At 41.9% G+C, this 19,145-nt stretch overlaps 1 protein-coding gene across 19 annotated transcripts in view; it reads right to left on the reverse strand.

Moving 5' to 3' along the window:
- RBFOX2 (RNA binding fox-1 homolog 2) overlaps nucleotides 1–19,145 on the reverse strand; it is a 303,671-nt gene that overhangs the window by 210,411 nt on the left and 74,115 nt on the right. For 11 of the 19 annotated variants that reach the window (XM_078147140.1, XM_078147142.1, XM_078147138.1 and 8 more), the window contains exon 2: nucleotides 3,781–3,831. In XM_078147140.1, coding sequence (XP_078003266.1) covers nucleotides 3,781–3,831 — 51 coding nt within the window. Of the gene's footprint in view, nucleotides 1–3,780; nucleotides 3,832–16,032; nucleotides 16,120–19,145 lie in introns of those variants that run through there. The other 8 variants (XM_078147164.1, XM_078147165.1, XM_078147159.1 and 5 more) reach the window with 1 other exon arrangement.

A 19,145-nucleotide genomic window follows, 5' to 3' on the forward strand; every position in this document is an offset into this window, starting at 1 on the left:
CTCCATCCCCTCCCAATCCCCACCCCCCTCCTCACACTCACTAGATGTGACATCTGGCAAGTGGTTTAGTGTCTCTGAGCCTGTTTCATCATCTGACTTGGACTGCCTGCTCCCTCACTGGGTTACTGGGAGGAAAACATCACGAAAGCCTTCAAGCCCAGGGAGCAAGCACTCCTCTCACTAGAAACGTAATATTCCAAAAGAGGCAAGACCCTACTATGCCCTCCCCCACCTCTGAAGAACAGGTGGGTTTGTATTCAGTCCTAACAATATGGGTTTAAGAGTAGGGCAAGGCAGCTAGATGGTGCAGTCGACAGAGCACCAGCCCTGAAGTCAGGAGGACCTGAGTTCAAATCTGACTTCAGACACATAACACTTACTAGCTATGTGACCCTGCACAAGTCACTTAACCCCACTGCCTAGCCAAAAAAAAAAAAAAAAGAGTGGGGCAAGCCAAATGAATATGTGGTTCTAGAATGGTTCTGAGCATGGCTGTGAGGACCAATACCACCACCACCCCAACCTCAACAGACCAGAATATGCCCCAGGCCAAATCCTGAAAAAGTCACAAAGAGTCCTTTTTCCAGAACAGCTCAATATGGGCAAACAGACAGAAAGGTCTGTGGACACTGGGGATCAGGACCCCAGGCCCATCACAGAGTACCTCCAGACCAATTCCAGGGCATTGCAATGGGAACAGTAAAGAGTTAGCAACTTCGTCACCCACTCAGCAATGGAGTTCAGGGCAAGGGGTCCTGGGCAGTATATATACAAAGAAAAGAGGAAATTCAGAAGCTGCTTGCCAGAAAGAAAGAATTCAAGTACTGAGGCGCCACAGCCAGGATCACCTACGATTTAGTAGTTACCACTACAAAGGAGCACAGAAGTTGGACTATGACATTCCAGAAGGCAAAGGATATAAGCTTAGGGGGCAAGAATAAATTACCCAGCAAAACTGAGTCTGGTCCTATGGAGGGGTGGGAAAATGAAATAGAAGACTACCAAGCATTCCTAATGAAAAGACCTGAGCTGCACAGCAACTCTGAAGTTCAATCACTAAGGTGAAGAGAAAACATAAAAAGGTCAACACACGTAAACAATCCTAAGGGCCTAAACAAGAATAAACTGCTTACATTTAAATATGGGGAGAGGATCCATGTGCCCCCTCTGAACCCTCTCATCCTCAGGGGTCACAGAGAGAGTCTAAATAAATGAGGCCTGAGAGCACTTCTGTGAGGTCTTGATGATCTTGAGAGAAAAATGTAAAGAAAGGGGAGGGGAAAGGAAAAATTCTCTCCCATAATCAGGGTGCAGAAAGAGTCTGTATAAACAAGGAGTTGTGGGGAACAGCTGACACTTGAATCTCACTCTCATCTGAACTAATCAAAAGAGGAAAGAAGGCACAGAACAGGCTACAGAAACTCATTTTATTCAATAGCAAAATTGGGGGGAAAGGGGAAACAGGAGAATTAGAAGGAGGATGGATCAAGGGAGGGATTAGCCCCTAAGCATATAAACTCTAGCTAAAATAAGGATGAACAAAAATATTCATAACTCTTTGAGGTGACAAAGAACGGGAATGGGGAGGTTTCATCAACTGGAGAAAAGATGAACAAGTCACGGTAAATAAATGTGATGAAATATTATTGTTTGAACTCTTAATCAACATGATAAACAACCAGGATTCCAGAGGATTCATGTTAAAATGTGTTCCTGCCTCCTGACAGAGGTAAAAGCATGCATAATGCAGACAATTTTTTGTGTGAAATGTAGAAATGGGGGGGGGGCGCACCCCACAGTGTTTTTTTAATCGATTATACTTGTTTGTAATGGGTTTTGGTTTTCTTGTGTTCTCAACGGTGTGGAAAGGGGGACAGAGGTGGGGAAGGAAGGAAAGAAGGAAGGAAGGAAGGAAGGAAGGAAGGAAGGAAGGAAGGAAGGAAGGAAGGAAGGAAGGAAGGAAGGAAGGAAGGAAGGAAGGAAGGAAGGAAGGAAGGAAGGAAGGAAGGAAGGAAGGAAGGAAGGAAGGAAGGAAGGAAGGAAAGGAAAGGAGGGAGGGAGGGAAGGAAGGAAAGGAGGGAGGGAGGGAAGGAAGGAAGGAAAGGAGGGAGGGAGGGAAGGAAGGAAGGAAAGGAGGGAGGGAGGGAAGGAAGGAAGGAAAGGAGGGAGGGAGGGAAGGAAGGAAGGAAAGGAGGGAGGGAGGGAAGGAAGGAAGGAAAGGAGGGAGGGAGGGAAGGAAAGGAGGGAGGGAGGGAGGGAATTTGGGAAATCTGTCAAACACAATGCCTGAGGACGCCACCCCACAGCCATCCCAATAAAGGCCCTTACTGCCAGTGTGGGAGACTGCAAGAGCCTCTGGGCTGGGCAACTTTGGTCTCTCTGCGCTGCACTACATTCTCCACAAAGCTGCTAAAGAGAACTCCGGAGAGCTTGGATCTGACGTCATTCCCCTGTCCAATAACATCTAGTGGCTCCCTATTACCTCCCGGATCAAATGCAAAATCCCACTTGGCACTGAAGGTTTTTCACAGCCTGGCTTGAATTTCCCTTCCCAGCTTTATTAAATACTATTCCCCTTCATACACTCCAGGTAAACTGGTCTTCTACACTACCTCCTTCCCTCTTTTAGAAACCCTTAGTTTATTTCAAAATTCAGCTTAAATACCACCTGTAACCTAATGAAAATGGTCTGGATCCCCTCTGGATGCCCCCATTGCTAGTACCTCCCCCCCAAAATCACTGTGTATTCATTCTGCATGTAAGCATGTTTTCCCCCTAATAAAATATAAGCTCCTTTAGGGCCCTACAAAGAATCTTGTCTCAACACTAAGAGATGTATTTCAGTAGAACCATTTGACATTACAATGTCCTGCAACTCTAATACCCTAAAAGAGACAAAAGGGGGAAACAAAGGCAAATTCTCAATCCTAGTACTTTCATACTAGAAGAACATTAGAACCTCTATTCTCACACAAGCAATCACACCTCCACCCCTTTATGGGCGGGGAATTCTGTTGTTTCTCCATCTCTGAATTGCCATTGTCTATCATAATGCCTTACACAAAGCAGTGTTTAAATATGTGTTCAGTTAAAATTGAATCACAATTTCACCTAACAGAAATGTCATCAATTTAGAAGCAGCCTGGACCTGTGTGCAGGCATGGCACCTGAAGCACTTCTACCTTCTCCCACATGAAGGCATGGGCCCTCCCCACTGCCAGCAGCCAGGTCATGCCACCCCAACCCACTGCCAAGCTGCTGACCCAGGCCACCCCACCCCATCCCCTTCACTGTCATTCTCTATCCAACAGGAAGGTGGCAGGACCTTTCCCACATCACATTTCCATGCTTCCACTGCGCTGAATTCTCCAAGAAAGAGAATCCTAGAATGCACCTGTCTCAACAGAAATAAAGACTAGAGGGCCAAGAAGATCTGAATGGGAATCTGAGGTGTCTTTGGATCAATATGACACTGGAAAACTCAAGTCAGGAAATTATTTTATAACGTAAGTTAAAAAGAAAGGTGGAAAATCTGTTATACTCAACTCTCAGCACTGCACTTCCCAGATCCAGCCATTTCTTAAAGTTTCCCCTGACTAAAATCAGGAAAAGAGAACATTCCCTTTGCAGCTCTCCGAGCATCTGCCTGAAAACAAGCTGCAGCACTCTCGAGAATAAAAATGTACGTCAGGAAACGCCCCCTGCCCCAGCATCTGTGGACCTCGCAGACACATTCATTCGCACACACCCCACTCTGGAGACAAAATAATAAATTCCTACCTGGCTGTCCCTCGCTGGGAATCCATGATAACCTGGGGTCAGTGATTCGTTCTAAAAGAAAAGGATTTTTAAATGGTAAATGAAAGGAAACATGGTTGAGCAGCCTGAGATCACAGCTGCTCTATCACCCAAAGGATCTGATACAAAGCCCCATACCTAGGGACCTAGGCTACGCCTGGATCTTTGCTCCTCTCTAATTAACTACATGACACATATCTCATAATAGATCCCCTGCTCTGACCAAAAAAAAAAAAACCTTACTCATTTTCTTGCAGAATTCTCTTCTTGCTATCTCCAAAGACACACCTGAAAAAAATTCCACCTTTTCCCTCCAATTCTGCATCCCTTCTGTCTTTTCAAAGTACACTGCAGTTTTAGTCCCTATAAAAGACATCTACCAACCCAGGGCTGCTGATCATCTTACATCACCCCAATGCAACCAAATAATCCTCTTTTGCTTATGTGTATTAATATGGACTTAGTCAGTTAGCATATATATTGAGCAATTACTACATGTCAGATACTGCGCTAGACTGAGGATACAAAGAAAGTCCAAAACACAGTCATTACATCCTCAGAAAGCTCAAACTTTAATAGGGGAGCCAGTGTTCAAGTATCTATGTCCATGTAAGATACAGACAATATAAATCTTGAGTGATCTCAAAGATGAGGGGAGGGGAGTACCCTACTGGGAAAAGGCCTCCGTAAGAAGGTGGGAAATGAACTGAGTCTTGAAGGATAAATGACTTGCCTTTACTGGTCCAACAGGGAATGAGGGTAAAACTGTTTTACAAATATAGTGTGAACTGTATTCGAACACTAAAACTGCAAGGTTATTTTCTAATTAGTAACCAGGAATCCTGAAATCTGTGCTCCACAAGAGGCAATTCTTAGAGACTTCAGAAATTAATATTTTCAAAGTCCTAGGGACTACAGTATACCTAAAACTATAAATGAAAGTTAACTTGCACCCAATGATTACAGTTATCCCTTCCACATCATGGAGGTTAGAGGTGTGGTGCCACAATCCAGAAATCTGCATAAAGTTTTTTGGTCCTCCTTTCATACCAGAAAAGAAGTCTGAATTATCACGGTATTAAAAGATAAAATACGTTGATATTATATGATACTATTTCATGCTTTTCTGAGTTTCTAAACTTCTTCTGTGTTATCTGCTACTTCCACAAAACTCCCCCAAAATTTCCATTTAATTTCTTATGCCAACCTGTGATACAGCGAAACCATAATAGGGAAAGTCACAATGTAGAAGGGAACTGCACGACCAAGAGTTGTATTTGCTCCAAAAATGAAGGCAGATCACAAAAAGAATTGTATCTATCCTCGGTGCTCTAACCTTGACTCATCCCTTTCTAAATTCATTCTTTCAGAGGGCACAGCCAAGATGGCAGAGCCACAGCAGAGACTTGCCTGCTGTCTCCCAAATTCCTTCCCAAAAAAAATATTAAAAGAATGCCTCAAAACGAACTCTGGAGCAGCAGAACCAACAAAGGGATGGGGTGAAATGATTTTTTTTAGCACAAGACAACTTAGAAGGTTGGCAGGAAAGTTTTGTCTCACTGAGGTGATGGTGGAACACTGTCTAGCACACGCCCAGACCACGCAGGTCCTGCTCTGGCAGGCCAGCAGCAAACACTGGGGGCAACTGAATCAGCTTTCAGAACCCTCCGCCAAGACAGTAAAGAGGGTCCGACACTGGGCACAAGGAGATTACAGGGAGCCCTTTGCTGGCACTGGGAGGAGGACTCTACTGTACGGCACATAGGCAGGTTCCAGGTTGCAATACCAGGGTTTGGAGGAGCACTAGCAAAAGTGAGGAGCCCGGTCACAGTTCCAGGGTGGGAAACAGTGTTTTTGGTCACTCACAGACTACAGCATGGGCCAGGACCTGTGACCACACCTCTCCTTAGATGACACTACCTTGGAAGAACTGAAAACTTATAGATCCTCAGAACCAGCTCTGAAAACAGCAGCACAAAAAACCTAAAGAACAGTGACCCCTCTACCCTAGGAGCAGAGTCCAGCTTTAACATAAAGCTAAAAGCCATGAAAATAGGACAGCAAAATAAGACAAAAAAAGAACGATGATGACTGGGAAGGTCAAAACACAAACTCAGAAGAAGACAACAAAATCAAAGCAGTAACACGCAATGCCTCAAAGAAATCTATGATTGGTCTCAGACCCTGGAAGAGCTGAAAAAGGATTTTTAAAATGAAATAAGAGAGGCAGAGGAAAAAGTGGGGAGGAAAAACAGAGTGAGGGAAGAAAATCATGAAAAAAGAATCAACAGCTTGGTAAAGGAGGAAGAAAAAAAAAAGGAGGCAAAGAAAACAACACCTTAAAAAACAAAACAGGCCAAATGATAAAAGCACAAAAATCTACTACTGAAGAGAAGAACTCCTTAAAAAGCAGAATTGGCCAAATGGAAAAGAAGCTACAAAAGCTCACTGGAGAAAATAATTCCTTAAAAATCAGAATTGGGCAAGTGGAACCTAATGACTCCATGAGACACCAAGAAACAATAAAATCAAAAGAAGAAAAAAATAGAAGAAAACGTTAAATATCTCATTGAAAAAAACAACCTGAAAAATAGTTCAAGGACAGATAATTTCAGAATTATTGTACTACCTTAAAGCCATGATCAAAAATAGAGCCTAGATACCATCTTTTAAGAAATTACTAAGGAAAACTGCCCTGACAGCCTAGAGCCAGAAGGTAAAATAGAAATTGACGGAATTCACCAATCATTTCCTGAAAGAGATCCCAAAATGAAAAATCTCAGGAATATTATAGCCAGGTTAAGGAGAAAATAACAGAAGCAGCCAGATAGAAAACAATTCAAATACCATGGAGCCACAGTCAGGATAACACAAGATTTAGCAGCTTCTACATTAAGGGAGCAGGGAGGGCTTGGAATATGATGTTTCAGTGGGCAAAGGAGCTAAGATTACATCCAAGAATCACTTATCCAGCAAAACTGAGTACAATCCTTGAAGGGGAAAAATGTGATTTTAATGAAATAGAAGACTTTCAAACATTCCTGATAAAAAGACCAAAGCCGAATAGAAAACCTAACTTTCAAATACAAGACTCAAGAGAAGCATTAAAAAGGTAAACAGGAAAGAGAAATCATAATAAGGTTCAACTATTTACATGTATTTCTACATGGAAAGATGATACTTGTAACTTTATTATTATTAGGGTAGTTAGGAGTGTACATAGATAGAGAGCACAAGTGTGAGTTGACTGATGGGATGATATTTTTTAAGAATTAAATTAAGGGGTGAGAAAAAGGGATACACTCAGAGAAGGGGGAAGGGAGAGGGAGAATGTGGTAAGTTATCTCACATAAAAGAGGCACAAAAGCTTTTATGGTGGAGGAGAAAATGAGGGAGGGAGGTGGCAGGCAATATTTCAGCCTTAATTTCATCAGAATTGGCTCAAAAAAGGGAATAACATAACACATTTATCTGGGTATAGAAATCTATCTTACCCTATATGGAAGTAAAAGGGGAAAGGAATAAGAGAAAGCGAGTGTCAGGGCTGAGAGAAAGGAGGGCAGCTTGGAGAGGACAGTGGTCAGAAGCAAAATACTTTGGAGAAGGGACAGGATGAAAAGAGAAAAAGAAGAGATGCATAAATGGGGTGGGATGTAGGTGGAGCAGGTTGGAAAGAAACACAGTAAATCATAACTGTGAACTGAATAGGATGAACTCACCCATGAAATGTAAGTAGATAGGATGGATTAAAAATCAGAATCTTATATGTTGTTTACAAGCAACACACTTGAAGCAAAAAGACACACATAGAATAAAAGTAAAGGGCTAGAGCAGAATCTATTATGCTTCTGCTGAAGCAAAAAAAAAAGGATGAGTAGCAATCATGATCTCATATAAAACAAAAGTAAAAATCTAAACGAAAGAGAAAAGCAAGGAAACTACATTTTACTAAAAAGCACCATAGACGATGAAGTAATACCAATATTAAACTATATATATATATATATATATATATATATATATATATATATATATATACGCCAAATGGTATAGCATTCACATTCTTAAGGGGAAAACTAAATGAGTTACAGGAGGAAATAGACAGTAAAAATATACCAGTGGGGGAGCTCAACTTTCCCCTCTCAGAACCAGATAAATCTAACCAAAAAAATAAACAAGAAAGAAGTTAAGGAGATGAATAGGGTTCTAGAAAAGTAAGAGAACATAGAGCTCTGGAGAAAACTGAATGGGAATAGAAAGGAGTATATCTTTTTCTCAGTGGTACAAGGCACTTTCACAAAAACTGACCACGTATTATGGCATAAAATCATCACAAGCAAATGTAGAAAAGCAGAAATATTAAATGCATCTTTTTCCAGATCATAATGCAATAAAAATTATATTCAACAAAGGGTTACAGAAGCATAGATTAAAAGCTAATTGTTAACTAAATAATCTAATCCTAAAGAAGGAGTGGGTCACAGAACAAATCTTTGAGACAATCAATAATTTAATTAAAGAGAACGACAACAGTGCAACCAACATGCCAAAATTTGTGGGATACAGACAAAGCAATACTTAGGGAAGATTTTATATCTCTAACCACTCATATCAATAAAATAGAGAAAGAGCAGATCAATGAACTGGGCACACAACTAAAAGAAAAACTAGAAAAAGAACAAATTACAAATCCCAATTAAACAACAAAATGGAAATCCTGGAAATCAAAGGAGAGATTAACAAAACTGAAAGTAATAAAACCACTGAACTAATAAACAAAACTGGAAGCTGGTTTTATGAAAAAATAAAATAAAATGAACCACTGGTTATTTGGATTTTAAAAAAAATAAAGGAAACCAAATTATCAGTATCAAAAATGAAAAGGGTGTATTAACCACCAATGAAGAGGAAATTTAAGCAATTATTAGGAGTTATTTTGCCCAATTATATACAAATCTAAGTTACCCAGATTAACAGAAGAGGAAACAGAATACTTAAATAACCTATTTTAGAAAAAGAAATTGAACAAACCATCAATCAGCTAAGAAAAAATCATCAGAACCAGATGGATTCACAAGTGAATTCTATGAGACATTTAAAGAACAATTAATTCCAATACTAATAAACTATTTAGAAAAATAGGCAATCTGGAATTATGCCCAAAGAGTTATAAAACTTACTAGATAATTACCAGATTACTAGATAATGTGTATACCCTTTGATATTTTATCACCATTTGGTCTGCTTCTCAAGGTGACCAGGGAAAAAGGAAAAGAACCTATACGTTCCAAAATATTTATAACAGCTCTCTGTGGTAGCAAAAAACTAGAAACTGAGGGGATGCCCATCAATTGGGGAATGACTAAATAAGTTGTAGTATATGACTGTGATGGAATACTACTGTGCTGTAAGAAATGATGAGCAGGTTAACTTTAGAAAAACATGGAAAGACTTGCATGAAATAATGCTGAGTGAAATTAACAGAACCAAGAGAATGCTGGACAGAATAAGAGCACCATGAGCGCCAGAAAAAACACAAGGAGCATCGGGGTCAAGCCCCCTCTGACACACACTGGCTACATGACCCTGGCCATCTCTCCAACATCAGGGTTCTAGGCAACTCTTTAAGACAGTGAGATCTAGAAAAGGTGCCCCTCTGTCCAGGTAGAAGGAGTTTCCTCAGCTCCTAGTTGCCTATATTAATGAAAACACAGGTTGGCTTCTATCCCTATCCAGTACCCTTACAATCATCTAGATCCCAAAGTCTATCTCTGCAGAAATCCTACATTAGAAAATCTTCCCTTTTCGCCTTTGCAATAACCTCAGAAGAGGAGGTGGTCCTTCTCTTTGTAAACATTACCCTTTCTCCTGGTCCCCTCCCATTTCCTCCAGGAGGCACCTCTTCAATCATGGCCTCTAGGTTCTATCAATCACTCCACAAGCATGTACTAAGTGCTCACTACTGTGCCAGGGGTGTGCTGGGTACTGGAAAGAAAAAGAAAAAAAAATAGCAAGGCCCTGATGGCAACGAGCTTAGATCCTGTCAGGGGAGATAACAGGTATCTAGGAATAGAGCGAACAGGTACACAAGGAATAAATATTAATACAAGGCAGTTAGACGAAAGGTTAGGGAAGAAGGACACTAGCAGTGGGGAGGGATGAGGAAAGTTTGCTGTAGGTGGTGCTTGAGTTGCAACTGAAGGAAGAGAGTGAGATTCAATGATAGAAGGTGGGTGTCGAAGGCAAAGACAGCAACAAAGAGACAGAGCCTTGGGAAATAGAGAATCCCCTGTGAAGAAAGGAAAGAAGGGTTCTCTGTCGAGTTTGATAAGAAAGGGGATCCACAGCAAGACTGGAAAGATAGGTTGGGACCAAATTGTTCTTCAAATGAGAAAAACTTAAAAATGAGAGCAATCAGGAGCCACTGAAGTTTACTGAGTAGCAGAGTGACAAGGTCAGATCTTCAAGTAAGAAAATCCAGTCTGGCAGCTATGTGCAGGATGCACTGGATTGGGAAGAGACTTGAGGCTGAGAAATTAATGAAAACGCAATCGCAATAGTCCGGGCAAGAGGTAATGACGGGCTGAAATAAGGAACGGCAATGTGATTAGACAGAGTAAGACAAGAAATGGCACAGAAGTAGAAACAGCGAGGTTGAACAACTGGACAAACTGAACAGGCTGACAGTGAGGATCAGAGATGAAGACACGCCTCAGAGACTTGTAAGAAGAGTGGCGCCCTCAGAAGACATTTCTGTAAAGTCCAGTAGAGGAGTGGGTTTGGTGGCTGGGTTTTTGTTTTTTCAGCATGCTGACACTGAGATGTGGCTGGGACACCACACCGACGCTGGGTATGTTGATAGGGGAGTCATCTGCATACAGACAATAAATAAGTCCCTGGGTGCTGATGAGAAATTTTGCCCTGTCCTTATTCACTGGCTCCTTCACTACTGCCTAAAAACAGCCCAGATGCTCTCCAACCTTCAACGTTTTCCACTTCCTTCTGGCCCCTATAGCTGCCTCTCTTACACAGCCAAAAGTGTCCAACTCTAATATAAACAGATCCCTTCAGGCCATATATTAACTTAGAAATCCACAAATTAACATCTGTGTTGTACTTTTATATATTTTGTTAAACATTTCCCGATTACATCTTAATCCGGGCAGTATTCTTGCTGCTTGGTTTGACCCCTCTGATCTACATTCATTGCCTTCCCCTCACTTCTCTGCTCCTTGTAACTGGGAGCTCCCAACCACCCACCCCTCCCCACCACCACCACATACACACCCATACTTGACTCAAAATGCTCTTCCCAGCCAGCTTCAACGAAAGGCCTTTTTCTTGGTCCTTAGCCTCCTGTACCTTGCCACAATGTGACAGCCTGGTGACTGCCCCCTCTTTCTAGCTGTCCTCACCTCCCCGAGTTTTCATGACACTGCTCTGTTGTGGTTCTCTCTCTTCCTATCTGTCCAAGAATGTTTCTCTTCTGGATACTTCTCTATGTCTCTGAGTGCCTTCATCCAGCTATCAGACTCAACTAACATCTCTACAAAACCCAGACTCCTCTCTTGCTCATTTAACCCTCAGGCCTGTCTTTCCAGACTGAGTGCATATCACTTCCCCTCGTGCATTTCACACTCTAGCCAAACAGGTCCACAAACACCATGGCACTGCCTCTACTTCTGGGCTGGTGGCTGCAAGGCTGCCTGGCCCTCACAGGTGGAACACTCTCCCTTCTGACTTCTGCCCCACGTTCCTTTTATGGGTCACCTCCAGTGCCACCTCCTTCAGGTGGTGTTTGCGGCTTTCCCCAGTTATTAACACAGTCCTTGCCAGAAATCACTGTAATATTCAGTATTCACTTACATGTGACATGTTTTATCTCGCCCTCCCTTATCAAATGTAAGCTCCTCCCATTCACCATAGCACCATAACGCTAAGCACAACGCCTGGCAATAAGAGCCACTCCATAAATGCTAACTGACTTCCTGACCAAGGTGAATGACCACCTAGTGAGCATCTTTGTTGCTTTGCCTTGTACAATGAGACAAGTCAGCTTTGCTAAGAAAGTGCAGAGATGACAAGAACACACAAACAGATTCATGGTATCTAGTCTGATGGGATGTAAGCTCCTTGCCATCAGGGCCTTGCTACTTTTTTTTTCTTTGTCTCTCCAGTACCCAGCACAGCCCCTGGCACCATAGTAAGCACTTAGTACATGCTTGTAGAGTGAATGATGGAACCTAGAGGCCACACTTGAAGAGGTGCCTTCCGGAGGAAATGAGAGAGACAGGCTGACTGACCTGGATGAGGATCCAGCAAAACAGAATGAGTAGCTGGAAAGGAAGAAGGAAAACCAGAAGGGCACAGGGTCATGAAAACAGAGAATAACCTGGAGCAGAGTTTCACCAACAGCGACCAACACTGCAGCAGAGAGGTCAGGAATGAGGTCTAAGAAAAGGCCATCAGAATTGGCCATAAAGAGATCACTAGGAACTTTGCTGAAGGAGGCTGGAAGGCAGACTGAAGAAGAGGCTCAAAACACGGCGTTGAACTGAATTAAATATTTCAGAAAGCTCACAAAGGACAAGAAGGAAGAAGCACTGCCACCTACTAGCTGTGCAAGTCCCAGCAACCCGATAACCACTCACTTCAATTTCTGGAGCTGTGAAATGGTAATGCTCCTGTTCATAGACTCTGTTTCACAGGGCTGCTGCCGAGAACATTTTGTGAACTCTAAAGTGTTACCATTTGAATGGTATTTCAATATGTATCAGTGCCTAAAGAAAGTGCTTAGAAATTATGCTTTCCTTTGTTTTACATTGTGTATAAAAATTTGTAAGGCAAAAAAACCCCATGGTTACAAAATTACAGATTTCTGAAGTATGAAGGAGACAATGTATGTGGCTAATTCAGACTGTGAGGACAGATGGCTGCAAGAGTCCAGTCTCCTGAACCTGGAATTTACCATGTAATCAAATTTGGAAGAGGCGTGGACTATCTAGTCCAACCTATCACATATAAGGACTTCTTACAAAACTCTGTGCCAGTTTCATTCATATTCACTCAAGCTGACAAGCCCTTCTCAAAATCCTTCAATGACTCACTACTGTCTATAAAATCCGAATTCCTCACCTTGGCATTCACAGTGCTTGACTACCTGGCCCAGCTCTCTCCCCTGCTTCAGTTCACCTCACTCCTCATCAGACCCCTCCTTGCACCACAGCCACATGAGTCTAGATTCCTTAAACTTAGCCCATAGATGTCCATTCCTGAGTCTGTGCTCACTTCATTCCTATACCTGAAATTCCTTTCCCCTCACTGTCTACCAAGAGTACAAAGTTTAATTTATATACCTATTACTACTATTTGGAGCATTTTTCATGTGACGATTCATAGTTTGCAACCTTTTTTGGGAACACTTTATTTATATCATTTGAACACTTATCTAATAGGTTCTTGATGTTATAGATTTCTATCAATTCCCTAGAAATGTTAGACATCAGAATTATATTGGTAATAACCGATTTTTTAAAAAAGATAACAAAGAGAAATCTGGAAAGATTTTTATGAAATGATACAGAGTGAAGTGAAAATTTGTATAGTAACAATATTGTTTAAAAAAAACCCAAACTTTTGAAAGATGCTGTGTCCAGCCACAATTTCAGAGAACCAATGAAATACGTAACGTTACCCACCTCCTGATAGAAAGGTGATGTACTAAAGGTGCAGAGTAGGGCATACATTTCTGAGTATGACCAATGTGAGAATGTTTTGCTTGACTATGCATATTTGTTACAAGGGGTTCCTCAGTCCAATGGAGGAGGAAGGGGGGAGGGGGAGGGGAAAAGAAAGGAGAAGGGGGAAGGGGAGAAAAGGGAAAGGGAGAGAGGGGAGAGTAGAGGAGGACGGGGAGACGGAGGGGAAGGGAGAGAGGAAAAGAAGGAAGAAGGGAGAGATGCCACATACCTATAAGTCCTTGCTACCAGGGACGCTGATAGTTACTTGAGTTGGAGAGTTCTGGATTGTAGTAGGAATAAAGTCAAGAGGATGTCCACAATAATCTGGCATTAATATAGAGAGTTCCTAGGAGATAGGGGATACTGAGCAGCTTAAGGAGGGGCAAACAAGCCCCAGCTGGAAACAGAACAGATCAAAGCTTTTATGCCAATCAACAGCGAGATCTAACCCATGGGTGACCACTGCACTTCTAATCTGGGTGACAGAGGGAGACCCAGTCTCCCCCCCCAAAAAAAAAAAAGGATAGAAGAACACAGAAGGCCAGAGAAAATCACAGACAAGTAGCAAAGCTTTGAAAGTTAACATGTTGAATTATATATTTTAAAAGAAAAAAGTCAGTTTCATGTGTAAATCCTCTTTTTCTGTTCTACAATACATATGGAAACACTCCTTTTATTTGGTGTTTAAGAATTTTTTTTTACAAATTTCTCCCTAACAATGGCTGCAAAGGTATTGCTGTAATTCTGTTTTAATTTTATGATATGACCTTTTATGCTCAGAACACATATCCATTTTTAAGTTATGATATGTTATAAGATGTCAGGCCAAACTTAACTTCTGCTAAATTCTCAGTTTCTTTCTACTTTGCAGTTTTCCCAGTAGTTATTGGCAAAAAGAAAGTACTTCCCTCACTCCCTTATGTTCCTGGGATTATTAAATTGTAGGCAAGTATTTTCAATTCAGTTTGTTTGGTTTGGTTTGGTTAAAAACTACCTCAGCTGTTCCACTGATGTCCTTTTCTGATTTATAAGCAATAAAGTTTTGATGACTGTTGTTTATAATGTAGTTTGAAATCTGGTACATCTAAGGTTCTTTCACTCATACTTTTTGTCGTTATTTCCCTTGCACTTCAAGATATTTTACACTTCTAAATGAATTTTTATTATGTTGTCTGGTTCTAGTAACTTGATTGGCATATGACCAAAATGATACATTACTTTAGGCCGAATTGTCATTTTTACTGTATTAGTACAAACCAACTATGAGAAGTGAATATCTCTCCAATTAAGTTGACTTTTATTTCTATAACGAACAGTGAGTAGTTGTATTGGTCTTGAATGTGTGTGCACAATTGTTATTTTTTCTTTTTCCACTTCCACTCCTATGACTACTACTGTTACCAGTAGTCAAAATCCTCAACATCCTTGCCATCACGGCAGCTAGGTGGCACCAGAGATAGAGGACTGACCTGAGAATCAGGGAGACTCGAGTTTGAATCCCGCCTCAGACACTTAGCAGCTGTGGGACCCTAGGCAGGTCACTTAACTGCTCTCATCTTAACCTTCATCTCTGCCAAATGGGGGTAATAAGAGCACATACTGCATGGTGGGGTTGTGAGGATCAATGAAATAACATGTAAAGCACTTAGCAAACCCTCAATCACTCTATAAATTCTAGCTATTGTTATTATTAATAATGATAATAACTGCAACAGCAGCAGCTCATTTCTATGGGAGGTTTACAAAGCACTTCCTTCAGAATAAGCCTCTGAGGTAGATAAGGCAAGTACTATCATTGCCACTTTATAGGGGAGGAAACCACAGCTCAGAAGAGAAGTGACTTGCCCCCAGTCACACAGCTGAGAAACCAAGAAAACAAGTCTGCTATAAGCCTGCCCTCATGTCTTACCTGGTCCCCTCTGAGGCCACTGTCACAAATTTCAAAATATCTAACATGCATTTTCTGAGAAACAGAGCAAAGCTAATTAACCTATATTGGGATGAAATCTATGCCTTGGGTTTCATTAGCATCATACAGCAATTGAACTAACCAACCAGAGTTATTTATACTACAGTAAGTAAAAATAAGCATTCTCTCTCCGTTTGTCCTGAACACATCCATATTCAGAATTAAAACAAGAATATCTCTCTCCCTTACTTAGTCAACAATGTTCCTCATCTTTTCCCTTTTTCAAGTCCCTCTTGAATGGATATTTGTCCCTTTAAACTTCCCAGCAAAAGCCAAAAGCTTTTTTCAGTCTTTGAAAGCCCAGGCACTTGCTGCCCTACTATGTAACAACTTTCAATGGTTAAAAAAAGAAAAAGTTGTTTCTAATTATATGTCTCCTCTCCCCCAAGAATTACACCTTCTATGCCTCCTTCACTCTAAAGCACAGCAGCAAGGGCATAATGATAGAGGAAGGAGGTGAGGCCCCTGATGAGGAACTGATCTTGACAGCAATTCTGCACCTGGAGAAGGTCCAATGAAACTTACCATTTCCAGGGCTGGAACATGAGCCCTTAAATGTACCAGAGAATCTCCGAGGCCCTCCAGGCCATCTCCCATCTCACCCAGAACCGCTCCCACAACGTTCCCAACAAGTAAGAATCCCACCTATCGCTGAAGACCTCCGGAGAGGAGGAAGCCACTACCTCTCCAGGGCACCTCTTCTACTTTAGGATAGCTCAGACTGTTAGCAAGGTTTTCCTTCTATCCAATCACTATCTGTTTCTCTGCCACTCCCACCTGGTTCTGCCCTCTGAGGCCAAGGAGAAACAGTCAATCGATCCACGCCCATTAGGAAGCACCAGGAACTATACCAGGCACTGGAGATACAAAGACAAAGATTATTAAGTCCTTGCCATTAAGGAACTTTTACATCCTATCAAGGTTGAAAATATGTACAAATTAAATGCAAGGTAATTTAGAAGGAGATGGTAAATCCCTTGATATTTCTTCAACTCCTTGAAGACTGTTATACCTCTCTCAGGCTTGGCTTCTCCAGATTAAACATAAACTATCTTTGAGGAAAGAAACCCAGGCTATCTTGAGGCCATATGAAAAGATTACTCCAAATCACTACGAATTAGAGAAATGCAAATTAAAGCAATTCAGATTCCTCATACTCATCACAGTAACAAAAATAACAAAAAGGAAAAATGACAAATGCTGGAGAGGCTGTGGAAAATCAGGCACATCGGTGCACTGCTAGCAGACACACGAACACATACAATCATTCTGGAAAGGAAATGGAACACTATACAAAAGGTTACTAACACATGTTGGACTGACTATTCCACTGTTAAGCCTATACCCACGAGAACCAAGAGATAGGAAGAGGAACTAGAGGAACAAAATATTCATCGCAAAACACAGTGTGAAAATTCAGACTGAAAACCTGACACAGGAGACACTGATACACTAGAATGAGGAGGCAGAGGAACACTGGAAAGGACCGCTAATTATTTTTAAAAAACAAAAAACATCCTGCCAATTAAACAGGACAGGCTGCCTGGAAAACTGGAGTGTTTCCTATCACCTGAAAGTATCTGAACTGAGATCACAGAGCAATGTGGCAGAGAGTTTCATGCTTCGGATAAAGATTAGATTAGATGACCTCTGAGATCCCTTAAAATTTAAGATTTTAACTTAAGGTTAAGACTTTCAAATACAACGGGAGGATGGGCCTAGGTGGGCAAAGACAGCAGACGAGAGCGGCATGCCTACAAGCACTGCAGTACAGACTAGGAGGCTTTGGGAGAGGAACAGTACAAACTACAGTGACACAGGGCTAAGGATCACCAGACGTAGTACTGAAGGTCATCTAGCCAAACTCCTTCTTTTAGGCCAGGATCATGGAGGCCCTCTGCCTCCAAGCTCAGGACCCTCTCCACAATACCATTATGCAACAGGAAATAATCCATGTCTGCCGAGAAGAAGAGAGCCCACAAATCAGGGTCCAAGGTGAGAAAGCCACACGGCCTATGTAGAAGGAAGATGACCTCTGAGATAGGGATAAAATACATTGCTCTTTAAAGATGTCTGCAAGAGCACCGGCCCTGGAGTCAGGAGGACCTGAGTTCAAATCTGGGCTCAGACATATAACACTCACTAGCTGTGTGACTGTGGGCAAGTCACTTAACCCCAAGTGCCTCACCAAAAGAAAAAAAAAAGAATATTTAAAAAAAAAGGTGTCTCCAGTATAGTGACAACCATTGGCTGATTTTCTATTAAATAATATGTCTGTACGCCAACTAAAAGTTACCCATCTTTCTGCAACTACGGCCAGTGAGGTACACAGGGACTGCTACATAGAAATCAGTATTTTTAGAAGATCCCACAACGAAGAGTTCTCCTTTTCAGTACAGAAGCAGAGCTGTGATGTAGTACACTGATCACAAATCCTACATCATAGCCACTAGAGTCACAACTGAAATTAAATCTATGAGAGGAAGGCCCTTAGGGAAGCCTTTCTTGCCAGTCTTCTAGAGCAATAATAATAACCTACATTTCTACAGAACTTCAGGCATACAAAGCAATTTCCTAACAGGCAGCATTCCTCTGGTTAGAGCCCCATTTTACAGATGACGACCCTCCATCTCTTGGCTGTGCCTTTCCCCTGGTTGTCTCCATGTCTAGAGTGCGCTCTCCTCATTTTGCTTCCTGGATTCAGATCAAATCCCACAATCTGCATGAGATCATTCCCAGTCCACTCTCTGTCTTCTCCCCAGCCCCAGTGACTTCACTCTGAGATCATGTCCTATTCACATTGTCTATATCTTACAGGCACAATTTTTGGTATGGTCTCCCTTAAAATTGGAGCTTCTTGAGAGCAGGGATCGTGTTTTTGCCTTTCTTTGTATCCCTGGTGCTTAGCATAGTGCCTGGCACACCATAAATTCCTAATAACTGATGGCTGACTGAGACTCAAGGGGTCAAGAACATGACCTTGAACCTCAGCTTTCTGACTGACTAGCAGGGGCTCCTTCTACTGATGCCTCTCAGGCACTGGCTAAGAGTTTGTCTCCCAATTACTTCTAGCAGGCTTTGCTATTGTTGAGGCCTGAAAGAGGCAGCGAGCAAAAAGGTTAGGTGCTTAGGGCTGAAAATGCACCAGCTAGCTTAACAAAGAATTTCATTTTGGTGGCAGAGGCTCTAAAAAGAGAGAGAAACAAGCTTCATCACATGTCAAAAATCAGTCTCTCAGAGAGATCTTGGAGATCCGTCCTGTAGTAAGCCCCATCCTGCTGCAGATGAGGAAAATTCATTGCAGGTATGAAAGCTCATACAGTCTATGGAGAGGAGAGAATCAGAACTAGAACCTGGGCTCCCCGACTCTCCAAGCCAGGACTCATTTCACAATCTGCCTTGTCTGCTAAGGCAAGCCAAGCCCAGAGCAATTTTCCAACCACCCACAAAATTATCAAACAGAGAGAAGGAAAGGAGGCAAAAGAAGTTAAATAATGAAGCTGCACTCATACAAAAGCTGCTCTCTCCAGCTGCCAATGTCCCCTTTCCTTTGCATGCATGCAAGCTATTAAAGGAAAGTCTGAAGATAACCAAGCTCCCCAAGCCGTATGGTGCCCATCCTTGCCGCTGAAGAAGCC

Source organism: Phascolarctos cinereus, unplaced genomic scaffold, assembly GCF_003287225.1.
Source record: "Phascolarctos cinereus isolate Bilbo 61053 unplaced genomic scaffold, phaCin_HiC Scaffold_1;HRSCAF=81, whole genome shotgun sequence".
In the NCBI taxonomy this organism is placed as follows: Eukaryota; Metazoa; Chordata; class Mammalia; order Diprotodontia; family Phascolarctidae; genus Phascolarctos; species Phascolarctos cinereus.